The sequence below is a fragment of the Etheostoma spectabile genome, chromosome 2, assembly GCF_008692095.1.
Source record: "Etheostoma spectabile isolate EspeVRDwgs_2016 chromosome 2, UIUC_Espe_1.0, whole genome shotgun sequence".
In the NCBI taxonomy this organism is placed as follows: domain Eukaryota; kingdom Metazoa; phylum Chordata; class Actinopteri; order Perciformes; family Percidae; genus Etheostoma; species Etheostoma spectabile.
Genome location: NC_045734.1, coordinates 8,566,610 through 8,582,179, shown reverse-complemented (window position 1 = coordinate 8,582,179; position 15,570 = coordinate 8,566,610). Strand labels below are relative to the sequence as shown.

Here is a 15,570-nt window from a genome sequence, read left to right as displayed (position 1 = left end):
ATCGTAAAGTGCTGAAATAAGATTCTGAAATTGAAATTCAAATGAGGTTTTTTTGGAAAACTGAAAGGCCTACTGTCCAGAGGAGTGGTGCTTTTTGGAGACCACACAAGCCAGGCTGTTAACCTTGTCACAATGACACTTTATGTAGCCTACATGCTTTTACACGTGCACAGTTTTCTTTCTAACAGATATATTTCTCACGAGGGAAACTATAAAGTGTAAGCGCTCCTCCAGTGGACGTGGGCCTGTTGTAACTCAGTGGGCGGAGCGTTCAAGTGAGGATTAGTTGGAGTGCGGTTTCACCTATGTGTGCTGCGGACTCAGGTTAAATAGCTTGGTTCCACGTATAATAGGCTACCTCCGCGCACTGATACGAAAGCGGGGAATTATGGAGCTGTAAACCACAGCGACTGGGTTATCCGTCCCCGAGAGGGCATACGACTGTGTGTTTGGTTAAACCTGCTGGTCGACGCCGCTCAAACTGCTGGCTGCTTTCTACCGTCCAACCGGAGGAGCCGTCCGACGGTAAGAAAGAATGAAAGAGCTCGAAACACAACTCTACAGTGGTAGCTTTAACTTAGCATAGCCTACCTGTTACAATACAACATGACAGTGACATTTCTGTTATTGTTGGACCGTGTGTGTGTGTGTGTGTGTGTGTGTGTGTGTGTGTGTGTGTGTGTGTGTGTGTGTGTGTGTGTGTGTGTGTGTGTGTGTGTGTGTGTGTGTGTGTGTGTGTGTGTGTGTGTGTGTGTGTGTGTGTGTGTGTGTGTGTGTGTGTGTGTGTGTGTGTGTGTGTGTGTGTGTGTGTGTGTGTGTGTGCGCGTGCGCGCTCCCCCGCTGACAGTCCGTGATTGACATTTGCGGGTGTGAGGAGGGGTTGGGTTTCACCCGGAGTAGCCAGACGTCTCAGCTGGGGTAAATTTTGGGGATTGCCATGTAAAATAACTACTACTTTTTTGTGTGTGAGACACTGAACTACATGTTTTGTTTGCTCGGTTTCCACTTTGCTTTACTGTTGTCTTCACCATAGAAACAGAGTAGACCCACCCAATCTCTAATCATAGCTGCCAACTCTTTTTGCATCCTCAGCCAGTAAACCAGTCACTGCTTGATGACCCGTTTTCAAATGGATCTGGTTTCATAATCTGCCTTGCTACCAGCACCATTACTTGGAAAAACAAACCTATTGTATCCACGTGCTGTTGTTGTCAGCTCCTTGCAAAGTTCTTTTACAGCCACATTGAAGAGGTCTCCAGTGCAGCCTATATACCTGATCCTGATTCACCTCTCAGGCTCCTAATGAGCTTTGAAGGAGACAATGTGCCAGAGGTGTCGACTTACCAGAAAACAGCATTAATGTTTCAATGCTGGCCATCTTTTATTAATTGTTTTGTTGTAAGGTTATTTTTTTGTGGGCTTTTTTTTGCCCTTTATTTCAGAGTCACAGTGGATAGACAGGAAAGGTGAGAGACAGGGATGGGGGATGACACGCAGCAAAGGGCTGGTCATCTAGTGTGAAAGTCTTTACAGTACAGGTGTCCTGTTCCCACCTGATGAATCAGTGTGACGTAAACTGAGCTTTTGAGGCTAGTTTCTCAGGTGGCGAGATGTCAAACTGTAAAAGACCAAAACAGTGTTGTTGTACAGGTTTCTCTCTCTCTCTCGGTTGAGAAATAGTCAGAGGAGCTATTTCATCATGTGTCTTATGTATTACTCGGCTACAGGGAGGATTATTTTTGTTTGTTTTTTAACATTAGCCGGATATTTCAAAAGCCTGTTAACAGAATTTTTTTTACGGCTGCAACTTACTGTTTTCATTATTGACAATTGATGATTTTTCAGTTAATTATTTTGTCTACAAAGTGGCAGCAAATGGTGCAAACATCTGAAATATCTTCATCTCATATGAGACGATTGAGAAGTTGGAACCAGAGAAGTCATTTTTGCCTGAAAAACAACTAAGAGATTATCAAAATAGTTTGATTTTTATCGCAGAAGGACTAACCAATTTGTTAAACTATACATTTGGATGATTTAGACTCAACAGACTGAATACTAAAACAGAGGGCGTTTTTCTTGAACATTTAAAAAAATAAAACGTGTTTCACTTGAACACAATTGAATCATGAAACAAACCTGACAAGTATCCCGTGATTGCCTCTTATAATGCCAATTATTATAAGAGTACATTTTGTAGCCAGTGGATAGAGGTTACCCAGTTGTCATGGAGATGATTCAGCTGTTTTTACCTGACTTGTATGAGCTTTTGTTTTTGGTCCTGGTGACTTTCACATCCGCTGTCAAACAGCCATGAGTGATCACGTGACTGAAACTCCAGAACAACTAAAACCATCCTCTGTCTCCTTTTTTTTTTATTTTTTATTTTATTTTTTTTTATATAATTTCAAAGGTTTTGTTCTTTATGCCATCATCAAATGTGGCTTCTGTGGTTGTGCTTATGGATGCTCTCTAAAGCCCAGTAGCACACTGCCAGTGGCTCTCTTAGGGGGAGGGGATGTAAATATATCCAGGCTTCTCAGCAGAATGACCATTTGAAAATGGATTTGCAAATACTGTCACTTTAAAGGATGTAAAATTGGATTTTCATGATATTAGGGATGCACCTTAGTGTCATTTTAATGTTGTTTAACCAAGCTTCATAGAGAGTTCTTTCTGATGCTGTCTTAACTTGTACCGTCTGATCTCTGTTGTTCATAATTGGTTACATGCTGTGGGTCTTAGCCTCTTAATCAGTTCTACTCCAGAGACTACAGCATAAATGTAAATTTCCCACTTTTCATAAAGACGTCCTAAACATGAATAGGGTGAACATGAATACTGACATGCAGCATGGAATGCAAGAGAGGTTTCAACTTTACGATACAAATTTCTGCGGAATGAGGGGAATGTGTGGCTAATAACTCATCTGTGTGATTATGAGTGATGTTACGAGGGGACTCAAATCTCATTTAGTGGGAGATCTGTTTGGCTAACATCAGTTTTAAGACTTGCAACAAAGATATTTACGCACAGACTGTGAACAATGGTCATACTAATGTGATTAGATTAAAAGGTTCAGGTCACAAGTTTATGTTGGGGATTTAATTTGTTTCACCTGGCTTGTTACTGCCTATGCTGCACACAATGTTACTGATTGTTTGAAAGTACTTTTGAATTAGAATAGCTTTTTCCCACGTGTGTGTGTGTGTGTGTGTGTGTGCGTGCGCGTGTGCCCCATGTTTGGGATTAGCCCCACCTTCCCCGTTTGTGCCCCAACACCGACCCTGAGAAAGATGTTACAGACAACGTGAAAGCTAAGCACAATGGTGACTGGCAGTATTCTTTAACGGCTCACACTATAGTAAAGTGTTAACATCACCTTTTTAATTTAACTGCTTTTTTCCATTAAAAGAACAGTTCAACATTTCTTTCCAGAGAGTTAATTGTGTAGGTGGATATCACTTGTCGTCTGTGTTGATAGTATGAAGATAGAGCTGGGAGCTGATTAGCCTAGCTTAGCATAATCACTGAATGCATGTAGAAACAGCTAGCTTGGCTCTCTTTAAGGCCTCCCGACAATTCCAAAGCTCACTAATTATTACGTTGGATCTCATTTTATTTAATATGTACATAAACAGAAAAGCAAGAAACATTGTGGTTTCAGGGGGAAGATAAGTGCTGCAATTATTATTTTCTGTACAAAAGCCAGGCGTAGAGACTTACTGGAATCTTGTTATCAGTGAGGTTTCCAGTATTTGCATTTCACTTTGTGTACATACATATAAAATTAGATATGTGTTAAAGGTGCTATAGGAAGGATTGCGAAGATCTAGGTCTTAGTCAAAGAATTTGAACATTGACAACCTCCCCCCCTTTCAGTTAAAACCCCCAACGGTCCCTGATTGGTGCATCTGAACAGGGAGCTGTGGATTTTTGCCAATCACACTACAGGCTGTAGGTGGTGCCACATGGTTTACTCTCTGTTGCAATATGCCTACGTATGCTAACTCATAAGACAAACATCAAATTCAGCCAGCTAAAAGCTAATGCTAATTAAACTTACCTCTTGTTTAGTTAGCCTGTTGCGCTCTGCTCTTCTATCTTCATCTATCATATTAAGTAGGATCATCACGCTGGAGCCTTCGTCTTCTGTGTTTCTCTGTTAAGTACCCCAGCCTGGTCTTTAAACGCCGCCGTTCGAACTCCGTTTATTCTTTATTGTGGGGCTAAAGTCAAGTGACAACGTTATAAAGACCGTGCTGGCGTCACTCCCTCACCCCTCCTACCAGTTCCTATGGCCACTCGGCCAGTCTGAATGCAAACGGAAAAATCGTTTTTTGAGGAGAGTAGTTAGTAGAACTGTTTAGAAGTGGACTGTTCCTGTAACTACTTGGTCAGAAAGCGGCTAATGGTAAAGTACATTTTGTCCCATTTGTTGGCTAGCCTGTGTTCAAGCTTAGTACAAAGAATGACCCTCTATTCCCCCGGCAAACTCTCTACAGTGCCTTCAAAAGAAGCTTCTCTTCAGAGTGAAAAGAATAGAGGTTGATACTGAATCAGGTTGAACCACTTCTGTTGTCTAAGAATGACCTGGAAGGAAGGTACAAGTTGTGTTTATGCAGCATGCATTTGTCATCTGTCCTTGAAAAGCCAGTCACCTACATAAAGTAAAACAATACGGTGCACGAGGTGCTAGAGGCCAGTGTTTAGTACTTTCTGAAAGAGCTGGAAGCATATAAATCACTTTGCATGTCTTTTGCTTTGAAAATGAATGTGCAAAAATGTCATCAAAGTGTGCAGCAACTTGACGGCTAATGTAAACATTTTATTCTCCTCAACTGCACTTGTTTTAAAGGCGATGAAGTCTTAAGAGTGAAAACAAAAGTGAGAAAAACAACTTTCACTAGTTATCCACACCCAAGTAAATATTTGACACAGAGGAGCCCGACAGCCATTTTGGTATTCGCTATATTCCTTATGAAAACATTTTTTTTCAGTTTTTGTATATCCTACTGTAGCTTTTCAAAACCCTCTTTTCATCCAGTTGGCTAATTACATGAGTGCAGTGCTGCAGCTTGCTCTCATCATCTCTGATAAATCTCTCTGAACTTCACAGACTGTATCTTCCATTCCACATGCAAACATAGCTTTTTTTTTTTTTTTTATCAGCAAGTGAGACGTGATGCAAACGAGCTTGAAGCAGCAGGAGCAGAGATAGAGGTTATACCCACACTAAACACATCCTTATCACTGACAGATGCCTATTGTAGTGTGGGGATGGGCTGAATACCAACATGAAAACAGCATGATGTCACCGGCCCTCATTGTTGTGTACGTTACAATGTGGTAATTTAGCCTGTGAGGGTCAGAAAAACAAATGTGAGTGAAAAATGTGTAGTGACTTGTTGTTTAAAGTATCAGAAAGCATTTGTAACATTTTGGTTATAATGATACAAAGAGAAATTTGCATACGATTACACACACATTCCATATTATCTTGGGTCTTTAAAGTAGACAATAATATTGGTGTGACGCTAGGGCTAGCAATGTTGGTCTGGTGGTCGGTCCAGACTGAACCAACGCATGACTTTTTATGATATTAAAAAATATTTTTTTTTTTGTGGCATTTTTAGACCTTTTATATCTGACAGGACAGCTTTAGACATGAAAGGGGAGAGAGAGTGGGGGATGACATGAAGCAAAGCGCCGCAGGTCAGAACCAAATGTTGTGAGCTGAGCCTCTGTATATGAGTGTGCGCACTACCAGGGGAGCTACCCAGGCCCTAAATTTCTATGAAATTTTGTACATATGGTACATTTTTGATGCTCAAAAGATGAATCCTAACAACTTTGGTAATCTCCTGACTTTTTCCTCTAGTGCCCACTAACTGTTGGATCGCCGTGAAATTTAATCCACACATTCATGTACTCTGACCAAATATTTGCAAAACTAATTGCATTCCCATCACCATCACCATGTTCAACCTGTGTTTAGTACAGTACAAGGAAACCTGCGGTCCTTCAGTGTTATCCAAGGTTACATCTTGCTTCCTGGCTAGTGAAGAGAAATGAATACACACATACAGTGTCTATTTTTACACCCATAATATGCAGTACATGCAGTGAGTCGTGCATACACAGGTGAGCACCGTGTCAGGGAGCAGGATACTGTCTCACCTGTCCCTGTCTACAGTAGAACGCCCATTTCTCCACTGCAGGCTGAACCCTCTTTCATGAGAGTTGTAGCATGTGAAATTAGCCACATATCTTTGATCTCAACAACGGAACACACAGGCTCTTTTATCCTTTTGTTGGCTTCTTTAAATCTTTATCTACTTCTCATTTTGAGGTCAGGTTTTTTTTTTGTCTGGTACTGCTGTTACCGCCTCCTCCTTTTCTCCCAGCTACACTAAGCCTATGTGTGTGTTTGAACATGTTAATGGTTCTCTTCTCGTGATCACTGAGCAATATGGAAGGAACAGCCTGTTTTCTGAAACCAGTTTGAAGATGAATTCAACAGCCAACTCCCTGTTAGCCTTCATGTGCATGTGAAAATCCACAGCTTCGCGTAGAGTAAATCTCATCGGTCTTATGTCAAAAGCTATTTCTGATCATTATACAGCATCTGTTGGGCTTGTTCTTTTTGTTTAGAAACCCACTATGAAATGCTTTCTAAGGATACTTCATATGGAATATTATGATTTATAGGCTACAATGAAGTTCATTGGAGACTTATTTTACTATTATCTATTAAATAAATGTGAAATGTTTCTCTTCCATCCTCTTCTTTTCACAGTAGATCCCAAATCATTAATATTCCAACCAATTCAAATTAAACTAATAAAGAATCATGAATAATTATTGTTTATTCATTCTTCTTTATGACATTTAACCGCAAAAATGTGTATTTATTTGTCCTAACGTTCTGGAAATCCGTGTGTCCGTTTTCAGATCGTAAAGAGTTTCTCCTAAAGATAGATGGTGGTCAGTGAAGAAATAACCGAGACATGGATAGAAATGAAAGGCCTTTTTCCTTCCTGCTGTGTTGAGACTATAACTTATCAGACCAGGCACTATCTGTCCCTTCAATGGCTTCACCTGTAGCCCTTAAATATTTCATCAGCAGCTATCACTTTAATGGGCCTGTCTGTCACTGGGTTACCATGGCTGCCAGTTGGCCACTGTAAATAATATAACAACACTGGTTCAGGAGAGAGAAAAGTCAAAAAGACTGACTTCTTCTGTCTACTGGAGGTTACAGGATCTAGCACCCAAAAACATCTCCCCTTTAGACAAAATTTGTGAAAATAATTTTTTTCTTCTCTTATTGTTTTATTAATCACGTCTCGGGGGTTAAAACTCCTGTTTAGCGAGAAAGATGATCATCGTTCTGACTAAAGGGTGTGTCTTGCCTCTGAGCTATTTTTCCAGTCCACGCCTGTGTGTTTGAGAACTTCACAGATGGCAGAAAGCTGCCAATACCAGAAACCAGGTCAATAAAAACTGACAAAAATCCCCAGAGGCGACAAACATTTCTCTCTCTCTCTCTCTCTTTTTCTCACTGTGTTTGCCTCTTTTAGCCCTTAAGCTTTATCTCTTTTGATTCTTGCGAAGCCACTTTGGCAATAAGACTGAGGTGCAACACAGTAGCCAAGCCCATGTTCTCCCTTTTGTCATCGTGTTTACCTTGGGAGTGAGGAGACGAGTCTGTTGTAAAACCGTGGCCACTGAACAGAATAAAATTCCTTGTTTCCAGCTATATCGGTGTTGTGAAAATAAATAATACCTTCTGAACCGATGCAATCATTAGCAGTCTGCAATGCAATGGGAAGGGCATGACATGTCTCAGCAAATATGGATTGTTTGTAACCCCTGGCTAGTATTTAATTCCTTGTTAATAATGATAAGCCAAACACTTCTTTTGTGGTAATGTGAAGGAGTTCAGCTGCAGCAGTCCCTAAAACGCTGCCAGAGCCACCTACAGCACCTAAACGTTTTGAGTAATGGGTTTCTGTGTTTTTACAAAACACAAGGCTTCCGTTTGGCTTTGTTACAGTTTTTAGTTTTATTGTTATTTTATCTTTATGAGTTGAGCCCTATTATTATTATAACGTGAGCGTTACTTTTGAGTCTGCATCAATCTAAGACCCACAGGAATTAATGGAAGCGTCGACCAGGAAGTAAATACCTCAAAAACAAGTTTAAGTTTAAAACTGCTGGTGTGACTGAATACTTGGCTCGTGAGACCTTCAATCACGGCCCAACATCAAAACATAAGGAGTGAAAAACAATTCAGAAGAAGAGAGGAATATAATCAGTGCATCAAAGTGTATTGCTCAGTTAAAATAGCATAGCAACAACAGGTTTTATAGTGTGCATTTTCTCTAAATGCATGTTGGAAAAAAGTTTCTTTCTCCCTGATTTGATTTGTAGTCAGTCTGCCTTACTCCAACAATTTAATGTGATTTACTGTTAAAGATGCTAAAACACCGGAAAGTAAACACGTTTCTTTAAAATGTTTTTATTTAATTTTTTGGGGGAAGTGTCGGGTATTGTTTGACATTTGGATGGTAGGTCGAAAATGAACCCATAGTCCTAAACATCAACATCTGTTCAGGAAATAATTAATGAATTACCCTCTGAGAATGACGTTTATTTAATTTCCTTGCGGGAGTCATCCCAAAGGGAGTAATAAAACTAAGTCTAAGTCTTAGCATTGGCATTCTGTGTTGGTGTGTCTATGGATGTATAAATGAAATCTGCATTGAGGGAAATCCCACGCTTATTTTGTCTGCTCTGTTGATCGTGTCTCTGACTGTGGAGATGTGGAAGCGACGAAAAATATGTGGAATTATCAAATTGCATTGATTGGATAATAGGGAATTAGGAGAATTCAGCAATGCTTGTGTAGCAAGAGACTGCTTCACTGGCAGTTTGAGACTGTAAACAGAAAAAACGCACACATGCACAAAAGATGTATTTTTAACAACCCATATTTTAGCATGTGCTTGTCCCGTTTCTGGCTCTACTCGATCTCAGGTTATTTTGAGCCACGTCTTCTGGGTAACTGTGCCCTCTCCCTCTGTGTGACAACCTGACAGCAGGTACTTTAAATGAGAGCGTGATTAGTGAAAGAGATTAGTTGGAAAAAGCCCATTTGATTCTTCAAAATCAAGCGGCGTTCTTTGTTGAATATTTCAGACCCCGCATTGGAATTTTTACGAGTATTACAACATGATGTACTGAGTTGGTAAATCCAAGTCTTGACCTACCTGGCTCCTAGTTTAGGCACAACATGTTCTGTACCAAGTGAAGCCGATCTGAGAGGAGGAAGGCAGTTGTTGCCATTGTATTGTTGTCTGAGAGGAGCTAATCACTGCTTACATTAAGCTAATCTTAAAGTCTGTTGTACCACTGAAAAACAACAAAAACAAAACAAACCTTCAGGGTCTCCGTACGAAACGTTTAAGACGATAAATAATTTGTTGGCCAACAAAATTTAAGGTGTTTACCTTGAAGTCGCTACGGCTTCTACACTGTGCTGCTAGGGGTAACTGCATGTATGAGTCCATCGAGACACAAAACCAGCCTGCAAAACAATATGAGTGTTTAATGACTCACCTTTTAAACACCCATACATATATATATTACACACACATCTCCATCTGTCTCATTTTCTCTGTTTATATGACATCAAGCTTTTATGAAGGATTGCATGTTTTCCAAGAAACCCATGATCTAAAAAAAAAAAAAAAAAAGGTTTTGAGGCTACTGCATCATATGACATGATTCCCACAATGGCTCGGTGTAAATGCTGGAGAGAGCAGTAATGTCAGAGGGGAACGGGCCTCTCGCAGTAGAGAAGGATACCAATTACATCACAACGCTAATTGGAAGGGACAATAGTGTTGTTCTCCAATCATAGAGGGATCATGAGGCTGGGAGGATGTTAAATTCCTACAGAAATATTATGCGCTGACGCACGGTTGTTTTATTCTGTACTTTTTAATGCATGTGAACACTGTTGCTGTCATGTTTCTTGTACCTCCTCTTTTTTTTCTGTAGACTTTCTCTCACCATGTTTTTCCTTTTTCACTCCCTCCCTCTCTCCTCTCCCTCCCTCCCTGTAACCTCCTCCTCCCTCTCAATCTCCGTCCAAATGGCGTTCGGAGAAGCTTACTCATGACCAGTCACTTCCAACAATGCCTGGCCTCTCACACGGACACTCACTTCCTGCTCCTCTCTTTGACATATCTTCATCTCTCTTCTTTTTGTTTGACAACAGGACAACAATGAAGTCGGATTAGTGACCCGTCCCTGGTAAAGATGTTTTGGCAAAGGTAAGAAAACACACACACACACATACACACAATCTGACACACACGCCATGCTGCTTTTACATTCCTTGTCAAGAATCCAACCAGCCGGCAGCTCTCCTAACTGAAAGCAGATGGTGAAAGTTTGACTGTGTGTGCCTTGTTATGCCTAAACTCGGTAGTTGGTGGAGATGTTTCTGTGGTACTGGGGCAAAGTGGATTCAAGAGAAGGGGTTGAGCTGTGATTGGTTGAGAGGCACATTTAGGGGCTGGAGCTAGAGGCTCTAATTTGGTGTTGTGGCATGCAGCTGCTGTGTGTTTTTACAGTTGATCTCCAGAAGAGATGTAGTCCATATGATCCTGTATTGTGCTGTGTGAGTGTTTAACTTTGTCCTGGTGTTGTGTGAATGCTCCAAGACCGACAGACTTAAACCATGTCATGTCCTCTTTAACCCCGCTAGCAGCATGACTCCAGGGATGGTGGTCAGGTGGTTGGTCTAGCATTTTGGTCCAGAATGAAAAATCTATTGGATCGATTTAAATGAAATTTTGTAAAGACATTCATAGTATACCGAGGGCTAAGCCTACTAAATGTGGTGATCCCTTGACTTTTCCTCTACCACCACCAGCAGATCACATTTGTCATGTCAGGGAAATATCTACATCTCAACATCTACTCAATGGATTGACCCAAAATGTTGTACAGACATCCAAGGTCTCCTTATGATAAAGCCTTTTATTTTGGTGATCCCCTGACTTTCCCTCTTGTGACATCAGAAATCAAAATTGAATTTGTCCGATTCTATGTTTATCTAGATCTGTAACTAATTTATCTGTAAAACATCCCCATCAGCCTCAGCTGTACTTTGTGTTTAGTGCTAATTAGAAACTGTTAGCATGCTAACAATATGCTATGCTAAGCTGGTGAACAAGGTAAACATTATAACTGCTAAATATCAGGTTAGCAGTGTCACTGTGAGCATGTTGGCATGCTGACATTCGCTTGAAACACCTCTGTGCTAAAGTACAGCCCATAGACTGTATATATATTGAATATAAATTAATATTAACGGTCTATGGTACAGCTTCACAGAGCTGTTAGCATGGCTGTAGACTCTTCATCTTGTTGCAGAGGTTACGTGTAAGATCCCTTGAACATGATTGCGATTTGCATATACATGTGACATTTCAAATTCTAATGATAGTCATCGCAAACATTCACGGTCTGCAAGCAGAGGAAACACGGGCAGATAAGGCACATCCTAACATCTCTACTTTTGAAGAGTGAGTGTGCATTTAAACAATTCTACAGCATAGCAGAGAACTGAATATAACTTTTTTTTCTCACATTATCCTGTGTGAACCTCGTTCTGTTCCCAGTGTTGTCAAAGACGACGTCTGTGTTGTTTAGTAGAATCAATCTTTCCAGCGCTGTCTTCTACAAAGGAAACGCCAAAGTTCCTTTTCTGGGGGGCATCTTCAAAAGTTCCACAGTGCCAATGGGAGTGTTGTAACGGATCTGCAAAGCTGCCCTCAGGCTATTTTCAACTAAAATAATAAATACAATATTTTTATTTTATACAAACAAGCAATGTGAGCAATGCAGACCTCACTTGCCTAAATGTGGTTCCCCTAACTCCCCACATTTAGCCAGAGTTGTTCACACCCAGTTGTTGTTCGTCTTCTGATGTCAAAAAATGAGAGAGTGATGTCAGGGGGGCTGCAGGAATCCATTTTGGGCATCTGAGGTAGTCCAAAAGCAATTTGACAGCTCAGTCTGAAGTCCAGAGTGCGGCAGGCAACTCTCTGAGCCAAAGCTGAGACCGTTGTGTCTCTTAGCTGACTTGGCCTGTTACTGTTCTCTTTCCTGCATGCCTGTCATAGCTGCTGTCTAGCCATGCAGAAGCAGAAAAATGCAGTCATATCTGTGCTGCTATTTTATAAAGCAACTTTTTGTGTCTCTGTTTATGATGATGTCTGCTTGTGTGTTTTTTTTCTGCATCCTCAGGTCCTCTGTGATTATGCTTCATTCTGCGGTTATGGTTGCACCCAGTAAGCAGTCAGGAATGTCCTCCTTCTCCTGCCTATGACATGGTTTAATCCACGTATAATCCGGTCACCATGATGGCCTCCATGGTTGCCAATGGAAACCAAGATGGGCAGTCTCTGGTCTTGAAAGGGGTGGATCCAGAGACCTGCATGATTGTGTTCAAGAACCACTGGGCTCAGGTAAACGCCAGCACTAAATCAAGAGTCCCGCATCTTAAAGGACATTACTGGAAATATACTTATTTACTCTTTTTCTCTACCACTCTCACACACATCTGTGTTACACCACACAACTTCTGACCAAATAACACAACTGATCCCTACAAGCTTATCTGGTTACAAATGTAATAACAACATTTGGAATTTAGCTTAATGTAGGGTCAGACCCCTCACTGACAACCCCTAATGCAGTCATTAAAGCAGCTGACACTTAGCCACCGACACACTTGTCAAACCCCTCAGTATCTGGCCAGTGTCATTCTGTATAACTTGTTCATCTCAGAGTGGGAGGAGTAGGTTTCGCTGGCTGCCAGGACCCATAGGGATGAACAGGAACTTTGCTGCTGCAAAGAGCCAAAAGTCCTGGACAGTCAGCTTCCTACTTCCAATATTCCACTGACCATACTTGCACTGCTGTTGAGTGTTGATGGCACAGCACTGCAGTTAGTTTCTACTGTCAGTGAGGTAGAACGTATACAGATTTTGTTCACCAGAAGGCTGTTTTCACATTCATCAGCTGAAGGAGGAAAGTTTAACACATGCACATACGAGCATGATTTTGTAATATCACACTTGGACAACTCACAAAAGTGTGATGTAGAAACTTGAAACCTCAAGAATTAACCTTTTCAGTGAAGTAGGATACATCTTGTGTCCAGTAACCTTTTGAAATGAAAAAAATATATATATATTACGAGATCGGCAGAAGAAGTAGGTGTGATTTTTTTTTTTTTAAGAAGTTTTAACACAGTAACTGATGGGGGTGTTACGGTTTCGATTTGAAATCAAAAATCAATCGAAATTAGCTTTCGATTGAAACTATCAAAAAGCTTTCCCCCAGTATCACCCCCACCTACTTGCGCATGTATGAAGAGAAAAACAATAGAGATGGCATAGCACAGGGTAACATTAGCTTACCAGTAGACTGTAGCTGCTATGGTGCCTTGCTACGTCCTGCTATGCTCTGTAACGCACTGCAGGGCCCTGCTACACCACGAACTACTACAACTACTATTTCTAGTCATAGTTCCATTATCTTTATTGTGACTGTTATTGCCACTGTTCATCACACCCCCAACCGGCACCGTGAGGCACGCCTACCAAGAGCCTGGGTCTGTCTGAGGTTTCTCCCTCAAAAGGAAGTTTCCCTCACCACCCAAGGATTGTCCCTAAAAGGGAGTTTTTCCTCGCCACTGTCGCACTAAATGCTTGCTCTTGGGGTAATTACTGGAATTGTTGGGTCTTTGTAAATTATAGTGGAGTCTAGACTTACTCTATCCGAAAGTGTCTTGAGATAACTCTTATGATTTGATACTAGAAATAACATTTTATTGAATTGAATTATGGTCACTGCCGTTCGGACAAAATGGAGAAACAAAATATCTGAAAAATCCTCCTTCCCTGAAGTCACCGGTGTGGCAAGATTTTGCCTTTCCCACTAGTGAGTGAAGGTACAGTATGTGGGCTACAATTGGGACTTCATGAGGCATTCATGTGAACCTTGTTAAACTAATGTTGCATTCACGTGCACTTTGTTAATTTTGAGAAACTCAAACTGTTGTTGTAATGTACCCTTCTGCCATGAAGTGGCTCTTATTGTGGCATTGCCGTCAATGCCGACAAGAATATGTTTAATTTGAAAGTTGAAGTGAATTATAACCTTAGAATTAAAAGTCCTATTGAATCATGGAGTTGGAGAATGGTGACACCCCTTTTCAAAGGGGAAAACTACTGTATCGGACACAATAATTATTTCATTTTAAAACCTGTCTGGAAGGGAACTTTCCTTTCTTTTGTCATTAGTTGTCAGTGGAAAAGATGTTTATTCCAGTGACACGCATTATGTTGGATGTAACTGTAGTTGGTGAGTTCAGATTGATGTGGAAGTACTCTTGTAACTGAGCTTATTGTTTTGAATTCACACCTGTTACAATATTTTGCCAGATTTATCAGGCTTGACAGAACAATCCAGACCAGTGACAGGCTCACCGTTGTAGTTTTTTTGACTCGTCCATAAAGTCATGTCTGGGGTCTGTAATTTTTCTTCTTCACACATTCCTTCATTAGTCCCAGCCTGACAGTAAACAGAAAGAAATGAGAACACCCTGTCCCAGATTAAAGCTTCTTTTGCTTTAGGCAAACTGGCAGCACAGTTTCACTCCTGCAGAGTCTTATTTCCATGCTAAGCTAATCTGTAGCCTGATAACAGGGCTCTTGACTTGAATCCAAGTAACATCTTGTAAGTAATGTTGGCCTTGGCCCTCTTAAGAAGCTCTGCCTGTCCTATTGGAAGATTAGGTTCATGTTCATTGGCTTTGTCTTATCTGCCGCTCGCCAGGCCTCACAGAGCTCATTGTGTTTGTTGTGACATGCAAAGTGATCAGTCTGTTGCTGTGGCTGCCAACAATGTTTTAACTATAGACAGTGAAGAGCTATAATGACAAGGAACAAACTGCCCATGCTCCAGAGTTTCTGATTCTTTCCATTCATGGTTAATGCCACATGACTCCTAATAATAAAGCTGTCACTTTTATGAATGTGTCTCTGTTTAGTGACGTGGGCAGTGTTCATCACCAAATCTTTAGACTTCACAGTTTCAGTTAAATTAGCTTTGTCCCTACTGCCATGAATTTGCTCTCTGCTGGCTACATTCTGGGGATCTGTCAACTGAAATAAAAGCACAGATCTTAAATGTCATTTTTTAAAATTTATTTAACGGTTTAATCCCATCAATCCATTTGGGATTCTTTTTTTGTTATCAAATGTATTTATTTTGGAAAAGTAAACGGCAACAAACAATACACTTAGACAGAGAATGCGTCCCAGGGCCAGAAATAAATAAATTAAAAAAAAAGAAGAAGAAAATAAAACCTAGAGCGCAAAGATGGGAGGAAGGGAGACAAAAACAATACACACAGAAACAGACACACTCAAACACATACACAGACAGATACAAGACAAGGGACCAAACACGGCTACAGCC

At 40.8% G+C, this 15,570-nt stretch overlaps 1 protein-coding gene across 2 annotated transcripts in view; it reads left to right on the top strand.

The window, feature by feature from the left end:
• Positions 1–257: 257 nt before the first annotated feature.
• The window catches only part of fhip1aa (FHF complex subunit HOOK interacting protein 1Aa), a 29,901-nt gene continuing 14,588 nt past the window's right edge, over positions 258–15,570 (top strand). The window contains exons 1-3 of one of the 2 annotated variants that reach the window (XM_032538974.1): positions 258–525; positions 10,289–10,343; positions 12,328–12,548. In XM_032538974.1, the coding sequence (XP_032394865.1) occupies positions 12,441–12,548 (108 nt within the window). In that variant the 5' untranslated portion in view covers positions 258–525; positions 10,289–10,343; positions 12,328–12,440. Of the gene's footprint in view, positions 526–10,091; positions 10,344–12,327; positions 12,549–15,570 lie in introns of those variants that run through there. The other variant, XM_032538982.1, reaches the window with a different exon arrangement.